Source organism: Triturus cristatus, chromosome 2_1, assembly GCF_964204655.1.
Source record: "Triturus cristatus chromosome 2_1, aTriCri1.1, whole genome shotgun sequence".
Taxonomy (NCBI): domain Eukaryota; kingdom Metazoa; phylum Chordata; class Amphibia; order Caudata; family Salamandridae; genus Triturus; species Triturus cristatus.
The window spans coordinates 1,122,960,504-1,122,984,493 of record NC_140581.1 but is presented as its reverse complement, the minus strand read 5'-3'; the positions used below and the strand labels follow the sequence as shown (position 1 = coordinate 1,122,984,493).

The following is a 23,990-nucleotide window of genomic DNA, read 5'->3' as shown; positions in this document are numbered from 1 at the left end:
AAAGGTCTTCAATTTTCTGTTAGAAAACGTTTATGTTAAGGCAAATGTCAAAAGTCCTATCATATAATATTTCCACATTTCTGCTGATAAAATTGGAACCCCACATGGGTGGACAATTTCCACGGCACAGAAATAGGCCATGTGAAGATCACATTTCACTGAATTGGCTTGGCATGGTCACATATTTGGCCTGCTCGTGCCAGTTATCATAGCCCACCCACATGCGTGTGGTACTGTTTTTATTGGTGAATCATCAGTAACACTGGATGATTAGTTGTTTCCCACACATTGTAGAAAGTTCTGTCACAGAAATGCAAGAAAATCCTTTTTCTAACCAATGTTTGTCCTGTCTAGAGAATTCTAGGTATGAACTAGTGGAGGCATCTTTGCAAACCACACCACCCGGGAAACAACCTTTACAGCGCAATCATTACATCGCAACATCCTTTACAACTCATGTCACTACAACACAACCATTACATTGCATGTCACTACAACGCATGACACTACAACGCATGTCACTACAACGCAGGCATTACATTGCATGTCATTATAACGCATACCATTACAACGCATAGTACCCCTACACTATCCAACACACCCTACTGTTGCACCCCTTGGAGTTAGAATAGTAATTTTTACTCCTACACTATCCAACACTTACCTTAAATGCAATGTGATGGTATGCGTTGTAATGGTATGCGTTGTAAAGGTATAATGTGATGTAATGGAATGCGTTGCAAATGTAGTTTAAAAAATTAGTTGTAATGGCGTGCGATGTAAATGTATGCGTTGTAAAGGATGTTGCGATGTAAAAACTGTGTTGTAAAGGTATGCGTTGTAAATGTATGCGTTGTAACGTCATACATTCACACCACCCAGGACTCCTACAAGTGTCTAGTAGTCATCAATGTCTGGGAAAGGCAGGTTTCCCTAGACGTTCGATAACTTCAGGCCCAGATGTGTGTTTAATGTGCCCCTACAAGGACCCGGGCATTGTTTGAATTTTTCTGAGGCAAAGAAAAAATCCAAATAGCATCTGTGCTCCACCCATACAGATGTGTGTGTATGTCTGTGCCCCAGTGAAGAACAAGGCATTGTTTGGGTTTTTAATGAGGCTAAGAAAAATCCAAACAGCATCCTTGATACTTCCTGGGATGCACACATAGGTGTGGTTGTGCCCCAGAAGGAGCAGGGGACTATTAGGATTTCTTTTGTAGCTAAGATTTTCACTGTTATGAATGTGCATAAGTATGTGTGTTTGTATGCCAGCAAGGAGCCAGCATGGTATAGATTATTTTCTGGGGCTATGAAATAATCCAAATAGTGTCCAAGCACCTCACTGGGTCGCAGATGTGTGCTTGTGTCTGTGCCCCAGCAAGGAGCCCAGTTTAGTCTTAATTTTTTCTGACGCAAAAATAATTCCATACAGTATCAAGGCTCCTCACTGGGTGCAGAAGTGCATTTGTGTCTGTGCACCTTTGGAACAAGACGGTGATTTGGATTTTTTCTGAGGCCATACACAGACCTGTGCTTGTGTGTTTCTAACAAAGCAAGTAGATAGGCATGATTTGGATTTTTTCTGAGGGTAAGTAAGGAAGAGTTTGTTCCCTATTTTGGGGGACAATTTTATTTAAAAAGTGGTTATCGGATGCATCATAAGGGCATCAGGTGGATGCCCCCTCATGACATATATATACATATGAACATTAGTGGAAGATATTGGCACTGGGTGTTCATCAAAAGCCAGACGGCAACAGACTGAGTTCAGATAGCGGTTGGGTGATCTCCCACTATCATCCTCTCAATTTTCTTTGAGATCAGTTTAAGAGAGTTGTTCTTCATCTACGTGACAATGGAGGACACACAGGCGTACATGTAGGTGATGAACACAGCAAAATTAACACACAACAGTATCATAATCTGTGTGTTATTCTTGTAGATAAAAAGGTGGAAACAAATGTGCGGAGAAGAGCTGCTAGGGGTGCCACATTGATACTAAGTAAGATGAAACTGCGGGAGGAGCACTCAGTTACCCCACACAACAAGGATGATTGAAAAAGTGACATGGTCATGACGTGAAGTGCCTGGATATGAAAGATGATGACCAGAAAAGTGCATAACTATGAATCCCTGATAAAAACAAATGGTGCGGAGAACTAAGTAGAATGTGGCAAAGAAATTCATTAGAATCACTTCTGCATCCACTCTGCCATACAGTACAAGGCAGAGTTCTTACATCCCAGCAATAAAGGCAGATTTGTTGCCATACAGTGGACAAAAAGCAGCATTAACAAGATCCAGAATGTTGAAATCTTCGGAAGATCACGAGAGTTGAATAACCCTCAACAGATTAGGAGAGTTGACTTTTCAAAGCTTTTTACAAACTCTTAGTACCAGAATGCCACATCTAGGTGGGACAAAAGTTGAATAAGTATGAGGGTTCACCAGATGGATTTTAAACTAAGGGTACAACAAAGAGTTATTTGATGTTTAAGGGAACTAAGCAGGCTCAAATTAGTCAGTTGAGAGTTGTGTACAGGAATGTATAATAGTATCATTGCAAATACTGCTCATCACATGAAATGTTTGGAACCATAGGAAACCAGAAAACTTTGAAATAAACTACATTAAATTGCGAACAGGATCTGGCCTGCTAGTTAATTTTTCTACCAGTGGAACCTGGAGAGCTGTGTTTGAAGGTTCCCTCTCAAGCTGATGCCACAAAACTTTCTTTCAACATGATGTGGCAATAAAATTATGGAAGAGTGAGTACCATAGGAACCTTATTTTTCCAAAGACTGATATTCTCTTGGCTAAATTAAAGCAAAAGATTAGTAAAACCACAGCATACTTCAGCGGACCTCAAGACTGGCATTTCCTCAATTGCGGATTACCAAAACATACTTGCTCCACTGTCCGTGAAACCATGACAAAGCATTTTTAGAGAATCTATACACCAATAATCCAGATTATTCAATAATGGAAGATGGCAATAACACAGAACCCGAGTTTTCATTAGTTGCTTTTAGGTGCAGCTCCCTTAAGGTGGACATCTTATGAAGCTAAAAATCCTTGTGAAAGCACCACTTATCAATCAAAACTTGAGGCATGTGTTCCAGGCAGATCTTCAAGGTTAAAATATATTACTAATATCTATCTAAAGGTAGAGAGAATCTTTATCCCTTCTAGGCACTTTAAACATGGAAATCCATCTGTAATTTTCTAACCACTGGTTGTGGTCAAAAAGTTCCACTAGCAATCGAAAAGGAAAACAACTTTTTATAAAACAGCTTTTTATAAAGTGTTTAACTAACACAGTACTGTACCTTCTTCCTTGATTATTCAGTCCGAATTAATTCGAGGTATTAGGATTTAAACATGATACAGAGTTCATAAATATGCATAATCAATAATTTAATACATGTGTTTCTTGAGAAAACAACTTAAATCAGCACCAATGGTTTTGGTTTTGAAATAAAATGAGAAAATGTGCTTTTTGTGGCTCTTTTAGAATACTTACAATGGGAGTATTGTTGCGAACTGCACACTTGATGGTACAAAAATCATTTTCTTGTTAGTCAGTATTCCATCAATTAGTTCCCTCACAACATCTTCTGGTGTCAAAACAGGTAAAAGCCTGAAATGAGAAGCAGGTATACCTAAATAAAAACCTCTGGCATCCTTTAAGAAATAATTTACCCTGTGGGTTTGACAGACCTTCTCCCTTGCATTTAAAATACAGACCATTGTGTATGCACATTTTAGGAATCAAAGGATATCGCTGATGCTTCTTTAATTTTTAGAGAGGGGCACAAAGTATGATTTTGTTTCTTAAAGAAAATATGTCTTTGCAACAAACCAGCTGAATTTTTTCATTCTGAGGATTTTGTCCCTTGCCCCAAAGCATTACTCAATTTCAAAACATTGGAAAATAATGGTGCTAAGTGCAGGCTTACAATTAATACTTTTATCAAATGTCTTAAAGCCCAGGAACATGTGACTAGCTTCTTAGAGATTATCTGGTTGAAAAACCAATGTAGTGTTTCTGAAAGCGATTGCAGAATTGGTGATCAGGTATAAGATTTTTGGTGATCAGGTATGTCTTTAAGAGCGGCAAGTTTTAAGAGAATGTCTTTCATGTCTAGATGGATGGCGTATTATACCCCCGCAACCCTTCACAGAATGTATCCGACAGTTTCGGATCATTGTTTTCACTGCCACCAGGCAGGGGCTAGGGTTAAGCTTCACATTTTTTATATATCTGCCAGGATATAGGGCTGTTTTGGGGAAAAATATTTGCCACTATTTGTATTGGTCTCCAGGCTACGATCACACCGGAAGCATGTCTAGTACTTTTTAGGGTTGCTAAGCAGAGTCAGGGCACCAGCATTGACAAATGGGGTTAGATGTTTATTTCTATTCTAGCACGCTCTTTGATTATTAAAAATGGGAGAAAACGGCTAGTTCCAACACTGCAGGGCTGGAGGGAAAAAATGGTAAAGAAGTTTGAAGAAGCATATGAAAAAGGGATTGGGGCATAAAGAGGTTTACTGCCAATTGGCAGTATTTAGAGCTAAACGATAAGGTGGTTCCTGACCCATTCTGAATGTAATATGCAATACTTGTATTGCTGTATATCCTTTTATGTGCCTTCCCAGTATGCCAATACATTCTGGTTTTTAGTTTGGGTTGAATTTTGATATTTTGTGCACTCTATAATTATGAGATGCAATTTTAGGTTTAATGCTATTATATTCAGCAGCACCCATTCAATTTGTTTTTATGCCAACTGCTGTGTACTGTGCAAGCGCACTATGCCATTTTACTTATCTCATTATGATGAGAGGGTTTGGCATAACGGCCAAAGCTGGTGACTTTGGAGCTGGGAAATCAGGTTTGAGTCTCTGCATTGGCTCAACATCCTATGATTCTGGGCAGATCACTTAATCACCCCATTCCTAGGAGTAGAACCTAGAGACTCTCATGGGTGATTAGCTGTGCTATAGAAATCCGAGTATTATTATTGCACTTTAACCAGAGGTCAAGGTTTCACCTTGACCACTGGTTCAAGGCCAGCACTCTCCCCAGCAGCTCCGCCTTCCAGCTGGACCGCTCCAGCACAGAGCCCTCTCCGAGCAGGGTTCGAGCCAGCAGCCCGTCCCTGCGCCGCAGGTTTCACGTTGCCTGCAGTTCGTCCTTTTTTAAGGTATTTTCCCCTTGTTTCCTCATTGTTGTTCCCCATTGTTTTGCCTCTGTATTTTACTGTATTTACTGTGTGTGTTTGTATTACCCATGTTTCTTTGCGTCACCTGGTCAGATTCTTCCCGCCGCTGCTGCCCCTGCGGTCCCGCCCCCCGATCTAGCCCTGTCCCGCCCCCTCTCCTACATATGGCAACCACTGTGGGGGAGCGCACGTGAAACCTTGACCTCTGGTTCAAGGCCAGCACTCTCCCCAGCAGCTCCGCCTTCCAGCCGGACTGCTCCAGCACAGAGCCCTCTCCGAGCAGGGTTCGAGCCGGCAACCCGTCCCTGTGCCGCAGGTTTCACCTTGCCTGCAGTTCGTCCGTTTTTTTAGGGTATTTTCCCCTTGTTTCCTCATTGTTGCTCCCCATTGTTTTGCCTCTGTATTTTACTGTATTCACTGTGTGTGTTTGTATTACCCGCGTTTCCTGGCGTCACCTGGTCAGATTCTTCTCGCTGCTGCTGCCCCTGCGGCCCCGCCCCCTGATCGAGCTGGATCCCACCTCCCTACCTCTGCTCTCGCCCCCCTCCCCTAAATATGGCGAACGCTGCGCGGTCGCGCTTCGCTGGCACGCCGAAGGTGCCCCTAAGGCAAGCCCATTTGCACCCGTCCACGACCCTACCACGACCAGCGCCAGGAACTCTGGTTGTCCTAGATCCCACCGCTACGACTCAACCACCCTCCATGCACTCAATCCCGGAAGACATGCCGATGGTGCAAGATCCTCGCCAAACTCCACCTACAGGCAGTTCTTGTGCAGACCCTGCCGCAGATCCTTCACCATCGACAAAGCTCCCACGACCACCGAAGGCCCGCCTGATGCACGCACCATCGAAACCCTGACTTGCATCCTTCTCAACGTGCGCTCCCTGCACCGACACGCTGTAGAAATCTGGTACCTGATCGACACCCTCTCGCCCGACGTCGCCTTCTTTCCCAAAACCTGGACCAACGCCACCTCCAGCCACGACATCGCCACTGCCATCCTTGACAGCTGCAAGATCCAGAGAAAGGACTGCCCGCACCGGCCAGGAGGAGGACTCGCCATCGCAAACAACCCCGCTCCGACTCTTCACATCCAGCACGAGTGACCCCCACTCCAACATAGAACAACTCCACTTCCAGATCCAGACCAGCCCCAGGACCACGCTACGTGGCACCCTCATCTACAGACCGCTAGGACCTCGCACCCAGCCCGCAACTACCATCGCCAAGCTCACCGCACCCCATGCAATCACCTCAACGGACTACATTCTACTCGGTGACCTGAACTTCCACCTCAACAACAGCAACGACCTTGACTACACCACTCTCCTCGACAACCTCGCCAACCTAGGACTGAAGCAGCTCATCAACACGCCCACCCACAGAGCGGGTCATACCCTTGACCCCATCTTCGTGGGAGGAACTAACATCCGCATCAGCCACACCACCCAGCCCCTCTGGACGGACCACCACTGCGTCCACTTCATCTTCAACACCACCACCACACCCAAGTTCCCCCATGCCCGCCACAGCGTAACTGGAGCAAGGTCACAGAGGAACTCATCACCACCCTCCTTCAAACCCCACACAGCGCCACGACCGACACCAACTCCGCAGCCAAGGAACTTCAACGCTGGGTCTCCTGCTGCGCCGACAAGCTCGCACCCCTCCGCCTCCCTGCCAAACAACAGCCTCTGAAGGCAGCCTGGTTAACCACAGAACTTCAAGAAGCCAGACTCTCCTGCAGACACCTAAAGAAAACCTGGCGAAACCAGAAAACCACGGAAGCACGGAACAAACACAAGAGCACCCTGAAGGAATACCACCAGCGCATAAGAGACACCAAACGGACCTTCATAAAAGACAAAATCCAGACCATTGCAACCCACGCCAAGGAACTGTTCAACATCATACAGCAGTTCACAAAAACCACCTACGACAAGCTCAGCTCCTACTTCCATCTGAAGATCAAGGTCCTCTACAACTTCAGCGAACCAGAGCCAGACTCCAACCCCCCACCCACCGTCGCCGATAAGCCTACCATCACGTCCTGGGATCCAGCTACTGTCGAACTCATCACCGTGAACATGAAGAAAACACATTCAGGAGCCCCAATGGACCCCTGCCCACCGCACATATTCCACAGGGCCGCCACCACACCCGAACTAGGACGTACCATCAACGCCTCCCTCAGAGCCGGCATCTGCCCAGACGACTGGAAACGGGCGGAGGTGAAACCCCTCCTCAAGAAACCAACAGCCGACCCAACGGACCTAAAAACTACCGGCCCATCTCTCTCCTCCCCTTTGTGGCCAAAGTCACTGAGAGACTCGTAAACGCCCAGCTGACCGCCTTCATCGAAGAGAACTTCATCCTAGACGCCTCCCAGTCTGGATTCCGCAGCAACCACAGCACCAAGACCGCCCTCCTTGCCGCCACTGACAACATCAGCATGCTACTAGACCCAGGGACACACTGCAGCCCTCATCCTTCTAGACCTCTCCGCAGCCTTTGACACCGTTTTACATCGCACGCTCGCTGCCAGACTTCACGATGCAGGGTACAAGGAGCCTCCCTCGACTGGATCCAATCCTTCCTCTCTGGCAGAGCCCAGAGGATTCGACTCCCTCCCTTCCTCTCCGAACCCATGGAAATCAACAGCGGAGTACCCCAGGGATCTTCACTCAGCCCCACGCTTTTCAACATCTACATGGCCCCCCTCACCGCCATTGTCAGACAGCATGGGCTCAATATTGTATCCTACGCCGACGATACCCAGCTCATCCTCTCACTCATGAAGAATCCAGAAGACACCAGACTCTGCTTCAAGGAAGGAATGAAAAACATGGCAGCCTGGATGAAAGACAGCTGCTTAAAGCTCAACTCAGAGAAGACCGAGATCCTCATCCTCGGACCCAGCACCTCCGCCTGGGACAACACCTGGTGGCCCTCCACCCTCGGGAGCCCACCCACCCCTACAGACCACGCTCGGAAACTCAGCATCATACTTGACTCCTCCCTCTCCATGAACCGCCAGATCAACGTTGTTGCTTCGAGTAGTTTCAACTGCCTTCGCATCCTCCGTAAGACTTTCAAATGGACCCCCCGAGTGCAGAAGGACCGTCACCCACGCCCTCATAACCAGCAGACTGGACTACGGCAACGCCAGAATCAACAGAACTCGCCTACACAAACTCCAAACCATCCACAACGGTGCAGCCAGACTCATCCTCGGGACATAGCGGCACAAGCACATGACCCAACACCTACGAGGCCTTCACAGGCTCCCCGTCGAGAAGAGGGTCACCATCAAACTCCTCACCCACACCTACAAATCCCTCAACAACATCGGACCCACATACCTCAACGAGAGAGTATCCTTCCACGTACCCAAGAGAAAACTCCGCTCTGCCGACCTCGCCCTGGCAGAGGTCCCCTGCTTCCGCAGAACCCATGGGAGAGCGTTCTCCTACATCGCAGCCAGGACCTGGAACAAGCTCCCTGTGAACATCAGACGCTCCCTGATCCTGCACACGTTCAGGAAGGACCTCAAGACCTGGCTCTTCGACTGAGCCAGAGCCGCTCCCTCCTCCCCGGCGTCTTGAGGCCCTCACGGGTGAGTAGCGCACTATATAAACCCCTGATTGATTGATTGATTGTATATTTGCCCATATATGCTGCTTATCTCCTTTTAGGCAATATGCACTATTTCACTTTATAAGTACTGTACAACTTCGATTTGTGACATGATATTTTGTATTTCAAATCTTCTTATATCAAAGTTAATATTTTGTGTATTTCATGATAATAAGAAGAGATTATTGGTTTAATGGTATCGCATTAAAAGACACCTATTTGAATGTCATCTGCTCGGTACTGGCTAAGCGCTCCTTGTCATTTTACCTGTATTTACATGATTGCATTTTATTATGGGAAGTTTGTATAGTTGTCCCTGTATGCTGTTTATCTGATTTTTGGTAGTTTGCACTTTGTCACTTTATTTATTTCATAGTATCATATAACCTTGATTAGTGACATGGCGCTCTGTATTCAAATTCCTTGACTGTCTGTCTAAGTGGCCATTGAATGCTATAATGCATTTTTCTACCATATGATTGTTCTTGGTATTGATGGTATAAATCTGCTCGGCAAAAATAAAAAATATATCTTAATGCATTTGGAATGCAAATCCCAATATTTCTTTGTAAACTGTTTATGTGAACAGCATACTTTGAAAATGAAACATTAGAATGTTAGAAGTTAAGTGAGTAGTTAAAAATAGTTTTCTTGACCTGTACTTTGTCAATCAATCCTAGTATGTATCCCTCTTGTTTAAAATTAGTTATTATTATGCACTTCTTATTTACAGAGCGGGAGGCAAAACACAATTACAACGGTAATAGGCATTGTGGCTATCCTCCAAGTTCTCTGGAGGACATAAGGTTAAAGAAGGTCCTGATTCACTAACCATATTGTGCATTTTATCTATTGGTTTAACATTTTCTAAGGAATATTTTATTACATTATTGTATTTGAATCACTCATTTGTAAAGCAACATTTGGAATTGAGCTAATTAGTGAAAATCTTTAGTCATCATTTGATTACCTAAAATGTAATTGCAATAGGCTCTTTGATACACAATGCAAGTAAAACAGGAGAAAGAAAGCATTTTCTACCATCAAATATATATCCCGATATGGAAAAAAACATCTTTTCATCTACTTACAATCTGGCTGCTAAAAGCTGGTAATTACCATATTGCTCTATCAAGGATTTTGTCACAAGACATGAGGTCAAAGCTTCATTTGCAGTTCACATATCACATTTTGTAAACAGTGGTTTAAACCAATTCACACGTATTGCCCGATACAAGGGACAGAAAATCATCCAGTAAATGATTTCTAGTTTGAATTAATTCACATTGCCAAGAACGTTTTACCGATTTCTTCAGTATTCGTCCCCTAACATGCAATAAAAGTATTCTAAGGAAGCACCCTTAGCCTAAATTTCACTCGGAAAGAACAGTTTTCATTGATATCATAGTTGCTATGGATGGTTCCAAACCATTGAAGTGGTATTGTACAACCCTCTAGAGCATATATCTCAACTTTCGTTCCCAGTGTCATTTTTCACTCGCAGGGTGTACAGAATTCTCAGTAACACATCCTACTAGGAATAGTGTGGGGCCTGTGAAGGATTTGGAGTCACATGTTTCATTATTTCAAATAGCAATTACCTAATTGCGAATCTCTGAGATTCACAATTAGGTATTTACTATTTGAATATATGAAACTCCATGAGTTTCATTTAGCATTTCCGAATGGGTTGCAAAATCGACCTACCTCATTAATATTAACGAGGCAGGTCGCAATTTGCGATCTATTAGGAATCGCTAAAATCACAGGGATGGTGGCCTGCTGGGGTCAGCAGACCACCATGTCTGTAACTGCTTTTAAATCAAGCAATCATTCTTCATTTTTCAAGAGCAGGCAGTGGTTCGTGGGACCACTGCCTGCTCATAAAAACATTTATACAAACATTCACAAAGGGGAAGGGGTCCCTTAGAGACCCCTGTCCATTTGCGAATGGGTGACCACCTACCTGAAATAGGTGGTAAAATGCTAATGTTTTGTGACTGCTTTTTGGTCACAAAACATTCCTACACACAGATGAGATACGCTAATAGGAAGGTAAACACGTCCCTCCTTAATACCAAATCGGTAGGTATTCACAATTCAAAATTGCGATTTGGTAACATTACCGAATCCCAAATTGGAATTCATACATACCAAAATGCATTTTACCAGTCACAAACTGCCCAATTCCGGGAATTGTGCCATTTGCCACTGGTGGTAAAATGCATGATACATGTGGCCCAAAGTGTTCCAAGCACTGAAAAAACAAAGACAGAAATAATTAGTGCACACAGGGCAGATACTGCAAGGCTCCATATATTGGTGATGGATTCCAGGGGGAGGCGTGTTGTGCTACTAAATATGATGTTTCTACAAAGAGATGGACTAGTTGGACAAACTGAATCAGCAGACAATTAGCATTTACTGAAATAACAATAGAAAACCAATCCTTCAAGCTTCTTTCAAATGTAGTTTAGATTGATTACAAACTACCGAAGCAGAAAATTAACACCCCCCCCTCCCCCCCCCCCCCCATTTTTACGTGCCATGCTTTCCGGAAAAGCATGAACCTGAAAATACAAAGTGCCATCTCAACATAAAAAGTGACTGCCAAATCTTATGCATGTTCCCCTAACAGTGCAAAGATGATAAGGAAATCAAAAAACAGCTTTTCAAATTATATAAATATTTTTTAAAGTGTCAATTCTTTCAAGTCCACTAGGCACCTTTTTGCAAATACTAATATCTCGAAAACTACTGAACAGATTTCCAACAGACCATTAAAAGCATGGTTTAAAAGCAAAGGTATAATTTTATGCCCAATTTGGCATAAATAAATTCAGCAGTTTTTGCTGTAGCTTTGAGCAAAATTTCCTTTGGGAGCTAAAAAGAGCAAGCACATCTTTAAAGCCCCCTTTAACATTTTTTCTCTGCATGGAAATGCACACATTATTGGCTTGCCAGACATTACCTGCATTCACTAAACGAGTGCCCAATTTTGTAACGGTCCATCTATGGGGCCCAAAGTGTCCACAAATAAAAAAAGCCTTTCAATGGTAAATGCAGCTGAAACATAATTTCACAGTGGTGGCTGCTACTGAGTAATGTAGCTGAAACTCATAAATCAACTGCTACTCACCGGTTATGATTCACACTGCAAATCATAACTTGCTACAGCCCCTTGTGTTGCATATAACATCACACAGAAAACACTCATTGTATGAGAAACTGTTCACTTGAAAAAAGAGAAAATGACACAATGTATTTGAGAATATGATGCAAGTAAAGAGGAACATCTATAAAAAAAATAACAGACAAAAACAAAAAGAAATTACTAAATCAGATAACAAAAAACAAAAAGAAAACAAGAAAAATCTTAAAAACTTGTACTCCCCCTATAAAACAAATCTCACTTATCACATCACTAATGGCCTCATTATTGACAACATAAATAGATAAATTATTACATAGGAACATTTACAAACACATGAAAAAGAAATAGAAACAGGGCACCTCTCAGCAAAAAAACCCTAGAAGCAAATAATACAACGCAAAATAAAAAACACCTATCTATGCCTAAGCTCATACAGCTTGTTCAAACTATGCATCATGGATTGTTGCACATCTTCTTGATCTTGCATTTCATGTTGTTGCTTGAGGCACCTTTCAGTCGGAGCTTGTTGAATGTACTTAATACTGTGCACGTTATTTCTGTTTTTTCTACTTGTTCACGTACCCTTTTTATGACTTCAGTATTTTAATCTTATCTGGCTATGTAAACGCATTCACAGAGTGATTTACGGCAAGTAAAACTTTACAGCTACATTTCCTTGCCATCTAACACCAGTTTCGCAGGAGAATAGAAGAAAATCATTCTGTTCAAGTGTTACCTTCTGACCTAGGACCTGATTTAAAGTATGATGGGAGGGACACTACTCATCAGAGTGAGTAGAAGAGGTCTTTACCTCAGTCACTCTGGCTGGAATTCCGTCAGCCATATTGTGAGATCACCTCTGGCTTTCTTTACTTCGCATAGGTCTACATTTAGTAGATTGTTTATTTTCTGCTTTACACTGCCAAGCGTGTCTTCCTTCAAAACAATATCAGTTTCTGAACACTTTTTGTCTAATTTTGCACAATACATAACACTTACTTTAATAAATTATCTTTGGCAGTAGCCACTGGACCATCACTGCCAGAACTTCGTCAGCATCACCGTCTTTTACTGAAACTATCTCTCCCTTTTCCACGGGTTTGCTGTGTATGGTTGGATAGCTATGTCCATTATTCTCTATGATGTATTTCAATGTTTCGCCCTCTCTATGACTCTACACACCAAAGTATGACTCCATATATGAGTATGTACCCATTTACCTAAATGCTTACAGTCTGATTTAGATTTTGGCAGAAGGGTGTGCACTCTATCAGGGTGATGGAGTAAAGTACTCTGTTGACCTGGCAAAGTCCTCGTCTGCCAAATTGAGAGATGTCCATCCACCCAGAAAACATCTCTAGTACTGGCAGGAACTGCCATCACAGCGGTTCCTGGTAATGCCTTGTACTTTTGACAGACTGCTCTGTCAGCATGACACACAGCAAACTTACAATGTTTTTTATATTTTCCAACACAAAAACCTAAAGTGGATTTTGTTTTGGAAAATAAAAAAAGCAATGCCCTTCTCACCACTGGAGTGGTCTCCAATAGCAAGGGGGCATTTTGCAGGGCAGACAGTGAAAACTGGCTACGTTTTCACCCAGTCTAAATTGGGTGGGCGGATACATGGCTGAACCTCTGACTGCCCATACTCTGTCGGTCAATTGGAGGTTTATGTCACCGGCGAAGGTGTAGTAGTCTCCTTCATTGACATAATGACGGTCCGCCCAGCTCTAAATTAGACAGATGAACATTCAGTTTGGTGGAGAGTGTACACCGTAGCGATAGAGTACCCTCTTCGGCAACCTCTAAATATGCCCCTTAGTCATTCACTAGCCTAGTCAAGCCTTTCATCATTTTCAATATCAGTATGTACAGCTTCTTTTTAATTTAAAAAGCTTCCGATATGATTCCTTCAATGTATAACTTCCATAGAAGTTCATTTCCTCATTGAGTCATTTCTCCTTTTTTAATAAGTTTCCATTAGTTGCTTTGACTTCATTTGCTGTTGTTTTCTGCATCGACTTTTTAACTGTTGCCAACATGTTGCATGGCACATTTTCTTATTCTTCTTTTAATTAGTTCTTGTTTTTCTTTGTGTCTTTGCTGTTGTACCTTCTTTAATTGCACATATTTATATTTTCTATTTCTATGCGGCATGTTCTGATCAACGTCTTCATTTTAAATTATTGAGTGTGTTGTACCATTCCCGAAGTACTCTTGAAATTGGCTATTCCGGTATACAGAATACCTTTTTAGACGTAGTTGTCACATTTGGTTTTCTATAGGTATCTTTTTGGGTTAATTTTCCTGCAAAGTGTAAATTAACATACCATGGTACCAATCGCTAAAGTTTATTTACTTATTTTAATTTCACAGATTTTCCTTTTCTGTTTTTTATACTTTATCTTTTTTGTAGATTTCTAATTCTATTTAATTACCATGAAGCTACCAGTCACTTATTTTTACTAATTCACAGTGTTTGAGTTTTTTTTGCCTATTTGGATTATTTTTACGTATAACTTTTGACCATTTTCTACTATCATTTCACTTGCCAACTCTCACTGGCTTTTTAGATTACATTTCTAAGTATGGTATACCATCGTTATTCTGTTTTCTGCAGTTCTTTTCTTCTCATGTTTTTCAATAATTTGCACTTTTTTTATTCAGCCTCGCAAAAACAAATATTTACAATTTTAGACATGCTGCCAAGAGCTATGGTGATTGTTTTTCACACTCGGCTTTTGGGCTCAAGACCAGAGGTGACAAGCTTTAGCTTGTGGAAACATCCTGAATAACTTGTATAACATTTGGAACAATGGTCACAATGCCCTTGTAACGTTCAATGTATTCTGGGTAAAATATTGTTAAACATTCCTAAGAAACAAATGATACATTCTAATCACAGATAATTTAAACCATTAATTTTAAATCATCGACCATTTCAGTATCATGTACTTATGTAAATATTCCACATGCTGACAAAGACAGTAAGTGCTGATAAACGCCCTCTACTTCAATGACAGACCTGTCATAGGCAAGTTAGTTAATGGATTTGATGAACAGGTTTCTGACCTGGGTTAAGTACTCCTAGATCTTTTGTTTTTGGACCGCCTGTATTTTTGTTATCTCTGCTGTGTGTCACAAGGTCTCACTCACTATAAGTGAAATAAATGTGTGTTTTAACTGCCAGTGCCTGCCTTTTAAAATAAGGTCCACTGATGCTCTATACTGGCTAGACATGGGCAAGTGTGTCCCTGTGCACCAGCTGAGTGAGTGGGGCAAATGTCTAACTCAGCCCAGTATCTGCACACAGGTAGCCTGTCGCAGATGGGACCTTTAATAAATTGATTACAGCCTTTTATTTTGATTGGGCATTAAACAAGAAATATAAACATTTATTTTTGTTTTTAGTGTGAGTCTCTAATGCTTCATTGTAAGTGTGTAGTGTTCTACAGAAGTCACACTGTAGGTGAAAGCTGCCCTAACAAAACTTCGCATAGGCTCAAACTAGAGAAGAGTTTCACATCCCTTTGACTAGGTAAACAATGGTCAAGAGTGGAAATAAGATGTTAATTTGGGCATAATCACACTCCTTCATGTACTTTGGTTGTTGCACAATTTTCCTGAGTCGACCACTAATAAGATATGGCATTGAGCTACACTGCTAGGCCACCAAACTGACTCTGCTAGTCAGCAGGATGATCAAAGCCTCCTACCCACAATAGTCCCATATCAAAATAAACAAATGTGTTCCTGGGAGAGGAAGAGTGTGGAGGAGAAATCTTCGTGGACTAATTAACTCTCACTTGCTTACTAGACTGGGCATGCTCTGCCCCAAAGAAACAAAGCCATGCAGCAAGATCTTTGATACCACTCACAAGAGGACTCTCATTGAACGTTTTGGAGGGAAGGGATCAACTTACTGTGTCAGCTTGGATGAGTTAAAAGCTCTAGGAGAGCTGTGACTGACCACAAGTTGATTCTACTATATTGAAAATCCGATCGTGTAGTTAAGGAAGGATACATCGGGGTGGGAGATTGGGCAGAGAAACATGTCTTCTAGAACTCTCCACTCTCAAACCTCTACACAAAGGAAGAACAATAAGAAACACTGGCACCTTCAAAAGATAAGCACAGAAGGACCTCTCATTGATGAACCCCTTTCTAGAGTAGTGGGACACTCTGGATTTGTACTTACCTGGACTGTTAAGCCACTGAGAGGATGAGTAGGCTGAGTATAAAGATGTGGAAAGGTGATGCTGTATTTAGGCAGACATCCCTCTATCTTCAACTATTTTTAAACAGTTTAAAAATACATTATGACCCAAATTACTACAACCTCACACCTTTCCTCACATTTTTAACCCTCTGGTTTCGTGTCTGTATTAACATCTCAATGCTCATTTACTTCAGTCTGCTCTTAACAAAAGGCTTTTCAAGAAAATCTTTAAATTCAACAGCTCCTATTCCAACAAAAAGGCACACTGGTGTGTTTTACTTCTGTCTTGAATACAACATGTTAGTGCACTCGTTGTATATTGGAACTCTGTGGTAACACTGCAGTGCAACTGGTAACCTCTTTTATCGTTTGTGTGGTGAGTAAAATACAGTCCGGGAAAAGCTTCCCCATAGTGGTAAGTTGACATATTTGGGCACAAACGTTTCGGTCCTCTGTCAGTAGCAGAGCCGGGTTCTGTATAGTGAGGATCTTGTTTCGCCTACTGCCGAAGGCAATTCTAAGCCCACAGCTGTATTTAATGGGCAGGGCGCACCATTATCGAATTCAACAGCAAAATGCGGCTGAAATGGCGTTAGGTGGTGCTAGATATGAGCAAACAGTGCCTGAGGACAGTAATAATTTAGCTCCAGATCAATCTTGCTCAAACGGTAGTGTCAACACTTCCCACGAGACCCTGCGTGGCTTGCCTCCCCACACTAAGCTGATAAAATTAGACCAAAAGCGATTGAAACCATGTCAAGGTAGTGGGATAGGGATGTTCACAAAGAGATATAAGAATTTAGGGAGAATTACCATCTAAGCAATGGCAATTCTACCTGCCAAGGATAGCAGCAGTTTAATCCAGATCAGAACCCTTTCTTCCAGCCATGTTAATGTCTTTCCATAGTTCTTGCGCCAAATGTAATCTATGTCCCTACTTATCCATATACCCAAATATTTGACAGTTATGTCAGACCAACACAGTTTGAACTCCGAGGAGACCCTGCCAGTCACCTGCATGAAGGGAAACATGACTTAGTTGTCCCAGTTTATAGCTATCCCTGTGAGGCAGCCAAATTGAGTGAATTCTCAGATATCGACGAGACATTAGTCATGGGGTCCTGTGCGAACGTTGCCATAAATGGACATTATTAATGGTGTGAGAGCCATATGAAAAAGAAATTTAAAAATATAATAGGGGTTTGCTAACAATTCAGAAGAATTTTGGGACTAGTAGTTCAGTTAAAGTAAGAGTAGAGCATTTTTATAATTTGTAGATGAACGTGATACAATATTACATGATTTACATTTTGACAAACTTAGTTATAGTGGAACAAAATGTACATTTGGTTTTTACATGTTAATTGCAATCACTATAATTGTCTTTCAAATTGTTACATTTTTCCACAGTATCTATGAATTGTATATATAAGCTGTCAAAATTCTAAATGACGACTTTCGTTATAAAAGACTCCTAGTAAATCAAATCATATCAGATCCGCATCTGTTAATAAACCCTAAAATATTTCATCAATGCACAATGATGTCATTAATGATATCATTTCAGATGCCATCAGTGATGTTATCAATGATGTCATGGAACATGTCCTGACTGATGCAATATGTAAACAAAGAGTGCATGGCGAGGGGGCAAGTTGAGAGTTATAGTTGACCATAACTGTTGAATATCAGTTTTTGTTTTTGTTTAAATGTTATGGTAAAATTGATATTTTCACTTAACTGTAACACCACTTTAACTTATGTTTTTTTTCAGTGAATCTCTAAGGGTTTTTTAATTTAAAGTAAGGTAATATTCCCATATCTAACTATAACATCACTTTAAGCTATGGATTATTGGGTGAAATTCTGTTGGGTTTTTATGCAAGGAAAAGTAAGATTTTATTACTATAAGTAACTAATCAACAAACAGTTGCTGCGCACAACCTACGGCCCTGCACCTAACCCCCGGCGGGCAGCCATCCTCCCACCATGCATAGCGTGGCGTTGGCCGCAGAGCTGCTGGGAGCTACTCACTCACGAGACAGCCAATGGGAACAAAAATCCCACACAGCCAATCAGATAGCTCTAATATTTGAGGTTGCTTGTCTGCATGACTCCCGTAAGAGTCCAGTGAACCCAGCCATTCAGATATACCCAAAATGTGAACCTTAATTTCTCAAAAACTACTGAATGGATTTACACTCTTTCAGGGTATCCATCTAGCTTTCTGCCAAATTTGGTGTAATTCTGATTAGCCATTTGGACTGTAGCTCTGTTCTAAAGCCCCTATGGAAATTGCATTAATAAATTGTGCTTCAGGACCAACCTTTTTTCTCAAGCCCTGCTTGATGGATCACCCCGAATCTTTCAAATAAGGAGTTGAGGTGAGTGAACTAAAAAATATTTCATGAACATTCCTCTAAAGGCACATACGTTGTTAGCAAATAAAAAAAAACATTTGCTATGGTAACCAGGTCATAATTAGAAGTGGTGATTGACGTTTTGTAAGGGGTATAAATATATATTCAATTAAAAAAGACAAAGTTCAAAGATTAGATATAGTTATGAAAACTTTATTTATTTTTTCTATACAAACCAAACTTAAACTACACAAACATTAGAAATTCTAAAGTTATAGTTATACCTTAAATGTATAATTGACGCGCTACCTTCAAATAACTATGACTTGTGCACCTCCGTAACCAGTGTTGTCAACTCACTAGCCACAGTAAATGAACTATTACTTGCCACTCTATCATACACAGTGTTCTTACAAATGAAGTCATTTGAGATATTATAAGTGTTGTTATGAATGCAATGATTTTGCATAGTATAGGTGATGTGAAATGAAAGATTATAAGAACTGCATTGTAAAGACACGAGTTATAATGAATGTAGTATGGCTAGTGAGTTGACAACACTGAGTACAGAGGTGCACAAGTTATAATAATTTGAAGGTGGTGCATAATTTGCAAACAATAAATAAACTTTCCCTTACAATAACTACCCTTTAACCTTTGTTTTTTCATTCAATTTCAATGGTTTTTATTTTTTTATAAAAACATTTAAAATCGTAGAGTGCCATCGAGTGGAGTGTCGTAGAATGGAGTGTCGTTGAATGGAGTTGAGTGGAGTAGCATAGAGTGGTGTGGAATAAAGTGGAGTGGTGTAGAGTGAAATAAAGTGTAGTGGGGTAGAGTGAAGTGGCATAGAGTGGAGTGGCATAGAGTGTATTACCGTAGAGTGGAGTGGCATAGAGTTAAGTGGTCTACTGTTGCGCCGCGGGCCATGGCTAAGCCTGTGGCGCTGCACGCTTCATAATCGCAGGCCGCAGTGCAGCCTGCGACGCCCCCTGCATCGCCTCCATCTTCTTGGGAGTGTCGTGGTGCTGCACGGCTGACCGCTGTTTCAGCATCGCGGTTACACTCTGCGATGTTTATGTCTAGTCGGGCACGCCTGAGCACCACAAGGTGGCCCGTTAATGCTCATTAATACACAGTAGGAACCCTTCAGCTCCAAGTTTGGAGCTGCTGCTACCAGTACTTCTGTGGGGCACATTTTCACTCACCTTTTGTTTTGTACATTTCACTGCGGCTTCCAGTATATTCTCCTGGTGACATCTGGTTACTTCTTCCCATGAGACCTCAGTCCTGTTTCCCAGGGGGCCTTGGGAAGGTTCTTTGTTTTACCCTTTCAAAGATGGCAACCTTTCCTATTCCTTTCACTTCCTTTTCCCTATCCAAGATGGCAACCGCTTATTTCCTGTTACATCACTTCCTGGTAAATCACTTCCTGCCTATCGTTATTTAAGAGGCTAAATGCTTCATTGCCTTGCTTTGCATAACTCCTTGCTTCTGCTGGTGTGTACTCGCTCCTTTTGGTGACCTTTGCTCCTGCTTGGTGTATATTTGCTTCCTGATGGCGCATGTTTGTTTGCGGTTGGTGCTTCCTGTTCCAGTTTGGATTCCTTTTAACTTTCCACTCCTATTTGGAATTCTTGCCTTCTATTCTCCACTCCTTGCTGGTGTTTGCTCTTATTTGTGGGTTATTTCCTTCCTTTCCATTCCTGGAGTCTACGCCTTCAACAGAGGTGTTTCCTCACAGGTTTTTTTCCTTTTGGAAGGCACAGTCTGCTATGGGTTTTCATTGTGGGCAGCGCCATGGCTACCAGAAAGGGTCGCCCTTACCTTGAACAGACTAGAACCCTCAAGAACCCAAGTCGAGAGCCTCTCCAACACGCCAGAATTGGTAGGAACATTGCATATTAGCTTCACGTTTCACTTTTCAACAGCTGCACTTTGGTGGGAAGAACAGCGTTTGGGATTATCCCGGGACTACGACTCTCATAAAAAATATTTGACCTGTTGTATTGTGCAGCTGTTGAAAAGTGAAACGCGAAGCTAATATGCTATGTGGCATCCTTGAACAGTAAGCCTTGAAAAAACCCTGGCCCAATTCTGAGCCATTGGGTGAAACACGTGTCGGCTGTTGGCTGTTCACTTTGCTCCAAATATGACTGTTCACTTCGCTTGAAATGTGAAGAAAGAAATAACAAAATAATATAGGATATAATCTTGAATGATCGGATTACCTGAAACAGAACCTTTACGTCTGAACAAATAAAATAATAATTTGGACTTACTAATTTACTTTGATTATCTTCATTTCAAACTAAATCAAGGAGGAGTGAATTGACTCGTAACGTAATGCATGATTTTACTGTTATGCTCTTGGAAATATGTTCTGCTATTGTTTTTCCTTTGTTATAACTTTTGTGTAGATATTGTGATGATTTTAAATAATCAATATAGAATTAACTTGCTTCAACAAAATAATACTCGTACCAGGACTTTCTCAGTAATTCTTGGTTCTGATGACCCTCTGTCTCTCCAAACTGAGGTTCTAGGTGTCTTCATCTTCTTTAAAACTGTGGCACCTCCACCCCTTCATTCTGTATCTATGGCGTTCGCCCAGCTCTCCAGGGAAATGAGTGATGCAGTGGATCAGCACTGTGAGAACCTTGCACCAGTCCAATTCGACTCTTATGGTAGATAGGTTTAAGACAACCTTTTAAAAAAAGCTATCCTAGTGGTAGCTGTGGAGAGCAGCATTCAGGCTAAGTCTCTGAGGAATGTAAAGCAGCTTGTTTTACCTTATAATCGCTTGAATTACCAAATGAAAAGGACACCACACAGGTATATATATATCAAATATATATGTATTTATTTCTAGACACACTCTACTAATCTCTTTATGAGATTAGACGCCAGGTATACATTCAAATGTCAACAGTTCTCAATAAATTAAGCACAAATATGGCTGGAGCCCTAGGGGGGTACCAGACCATATACTAAAAAAATGGGTTAACAAAGTCGACTTGCAAAATGACAAAGCCTAGGGCCTTGGGAATCGCTGGGGCTTCAATACTGCAGTGTTAGCAGATAAGTAACAAGCCCACGAGAGACGCGTGCAGTGTCTAAACACAGCCGCGGGCTTCCTATTGGTTACAATGGAGCAAGTTGCGGTTTGTATTTTAAAGTTTTAGGGCACTTCGAGGAAGTCAACAAGCAAGCCACTTACAAGGTAAGTACTTCGAGGGCCAACACACACTTGGGCACCGGAGTGCACGAGTTACCTCACCCAGGGAAGCCGGGTGCATAGGTGTCTTTTGGTGTCGGGTCGAGATGCTGTTTTCAATGGAGACCAATGAAGACTTGCTGCTTGTGACGACTGGAGAGGTGTCCGCTGAAATCTGAAGGTGGATTGAAGATGGAGAGGACCTAAAAATTGAAGGGACAGTGTTCAAGGTCACTTGCCAGTGACCGGTGGCCAGCACGATGGATGACCACAAATGTCGCGTTGATTCAGGTCGTCAATGGTGTTTTTACTCTTCGCTCACGAGGTCCAGGAGGGATCGACGATGACCAGCAGCTGGATTCGGAGTGTCCCACGATGTCTGCAGCTGATGACAGTGTCGGCAACCGGATTGGAGCCAACAAGCCTTGGCAACTGCAAGTCTTGTGTAGACTGAAGATAGTCGATGATGCAGACCAGCAAGGTCTGATGGACCCACCCAGCAACGGTAAGTGAGGGCAGGCCCGGAGCAACCAGGAGAGCCCTTTGAGTCGATAAAGAAGTCTTCGGGGGACCCACTAGCCAACGGGCAAGTGATCGCAAAGACGCCGCCGCAGGAAAAGTTTCACAGGAGCCCACGGTCACTCGGGACGGGGTAGGCTGCTGACTTTTGGTACAAGACCTGCTGGGGAGTTGGACCACAAATGGTCCAAAGCACAAGTTCGTAGAACGTTGTTTAGGGTTTGCACTCGATAATAGTGCACGGTTCCCAGGTATTGCAGTTTCTCGTCACTCGTGGGGTCCAGATGCCACAGCTTTGCTGGAGACTCAAAATGGCCATCGAGAGGTCAGGAAATCTGCTTCTGGGGCCACAGGGACTTTGGACTCCGGAGGGAGCGGTGAAGTTTGCAACCGTTGATTAAGGTTTTTGGTGCCTGCCAAGCAGGGGAGTCACTCCTTGACTCCAAGGGAGATTCTTCTGTCTTCCAAAGGTAGTGGAACATCGAAGGGCCAGGATTCTTCTTTGTAGAGCGTCGTCCAGGGTTATCTGAATTGCATTGGCAATGCTTGCTATCTTATATTGAAGATGTGGGAGGGACTAGCTCTATGACCACTCCTCTAGGAGTGTCAGGGTAGTGGGTGGTTACACCCACTTCCCTTTGTCCAGTTTCACGCCAGAGCAGGAGCAGGTAGCCCCTGAACCGGTTTGAGCTGGCATATGCACAGAGGAGCCTACTGCTCCCCCAGTGCAGGACTTCAAAGCACTCTAAGAGTGCACCCACCCAGCTCCAATACACTAAATCCTGTCTGGGAGGTGGTGACACCTCCCTGTGACAGGATGCCTTTTGTTGGGCTTCCTCCACTGCGAGTTTCGGTCAGCAGCAGGAGGGCAGGCCAGTGTCTGTGCTGGTGGCATCCATTTTGTGATGCCAGGGCTCTTGGAAATTTCTACCGTTTAGTACAGTGGGTACATGTCATCCCCTGTAGAAGGGTGGGATCATATTCCCACACCAGTTACTGGTGTGGGGGTATTATTCCAAGTTGTTTGACACCAAACACGACATGTTTTGATGCAGTCATTCCAAAGTTAGCATTTACCGCGAGGTTATAATGCACTTAAGAGTATATGGTTTAACCGCATCCACAAACAGCAGCAGAGAATAGACTCTGCCAGCCGCAGAGGGGTCCTGCTCATGCAGAAGCACCCCCTCACATAGTAAACCAAGCACCCTGTCCTCAGGATTGATAGGGCCTGCAATAGGGGTGGCTGATAGGTTTATATGTGTGTGTATGGTGAGATATAGGAACCTATACCTCAGTGAGGAGTGCTAACACTACCTCACACAGGCTGCAGTAGCAGGCCTGTGGTGTCAGATTGAGAACGCTTCCCAGGGGTGGCATAATACATGCTGTAGCCCCTGGTAGGCCTGTGGAGTACCAATGCCCTAGGTACCTAAGGTACCCTATACTAGGGGCTCATAAGGTACCACAGTATCCAATCACTAGTGCATCTAATATGCACACCAAGTTGTTTAGAGAGATCAGTGAAACTGGGGACCTGATTAGCAGGGACCCAGCCAGACTATAGCCAGAAACCAGTGTATACATCAGAAAAAATGTGGGGGCAACATAAGTGCAGATCCTACTCTCCTACAAGCACCGAATGGTCCTAT

The 23,990-nt window shown here is 42.7% G+C and overlaps 1 protein-coding gene across 1 annotated transcript in view; it reads right to left on the bottom strand.

Annotated features, from left to right (window-relative positions):
* Positions 1 to 23,990, bottom strand: part of LOC146866453 (17-beta-hydroxysteroid dehydrogenase 13-like) — a 294,735-nt gene that overhangs the window by 21,076 nt on the left and 249,669 nt on the right. Inside the window, exon 6 of the mRNA XM_085636530.1 lies at positions 3,524 to 3,640. Coding sequence (XP_085492656.1) covers positions 3,524 to 3,640 — 117 coding nt within the window. The remainder of the gene's footprint in view (positions 1 to 3,523; positions 3,641 to 23,990) is intronic.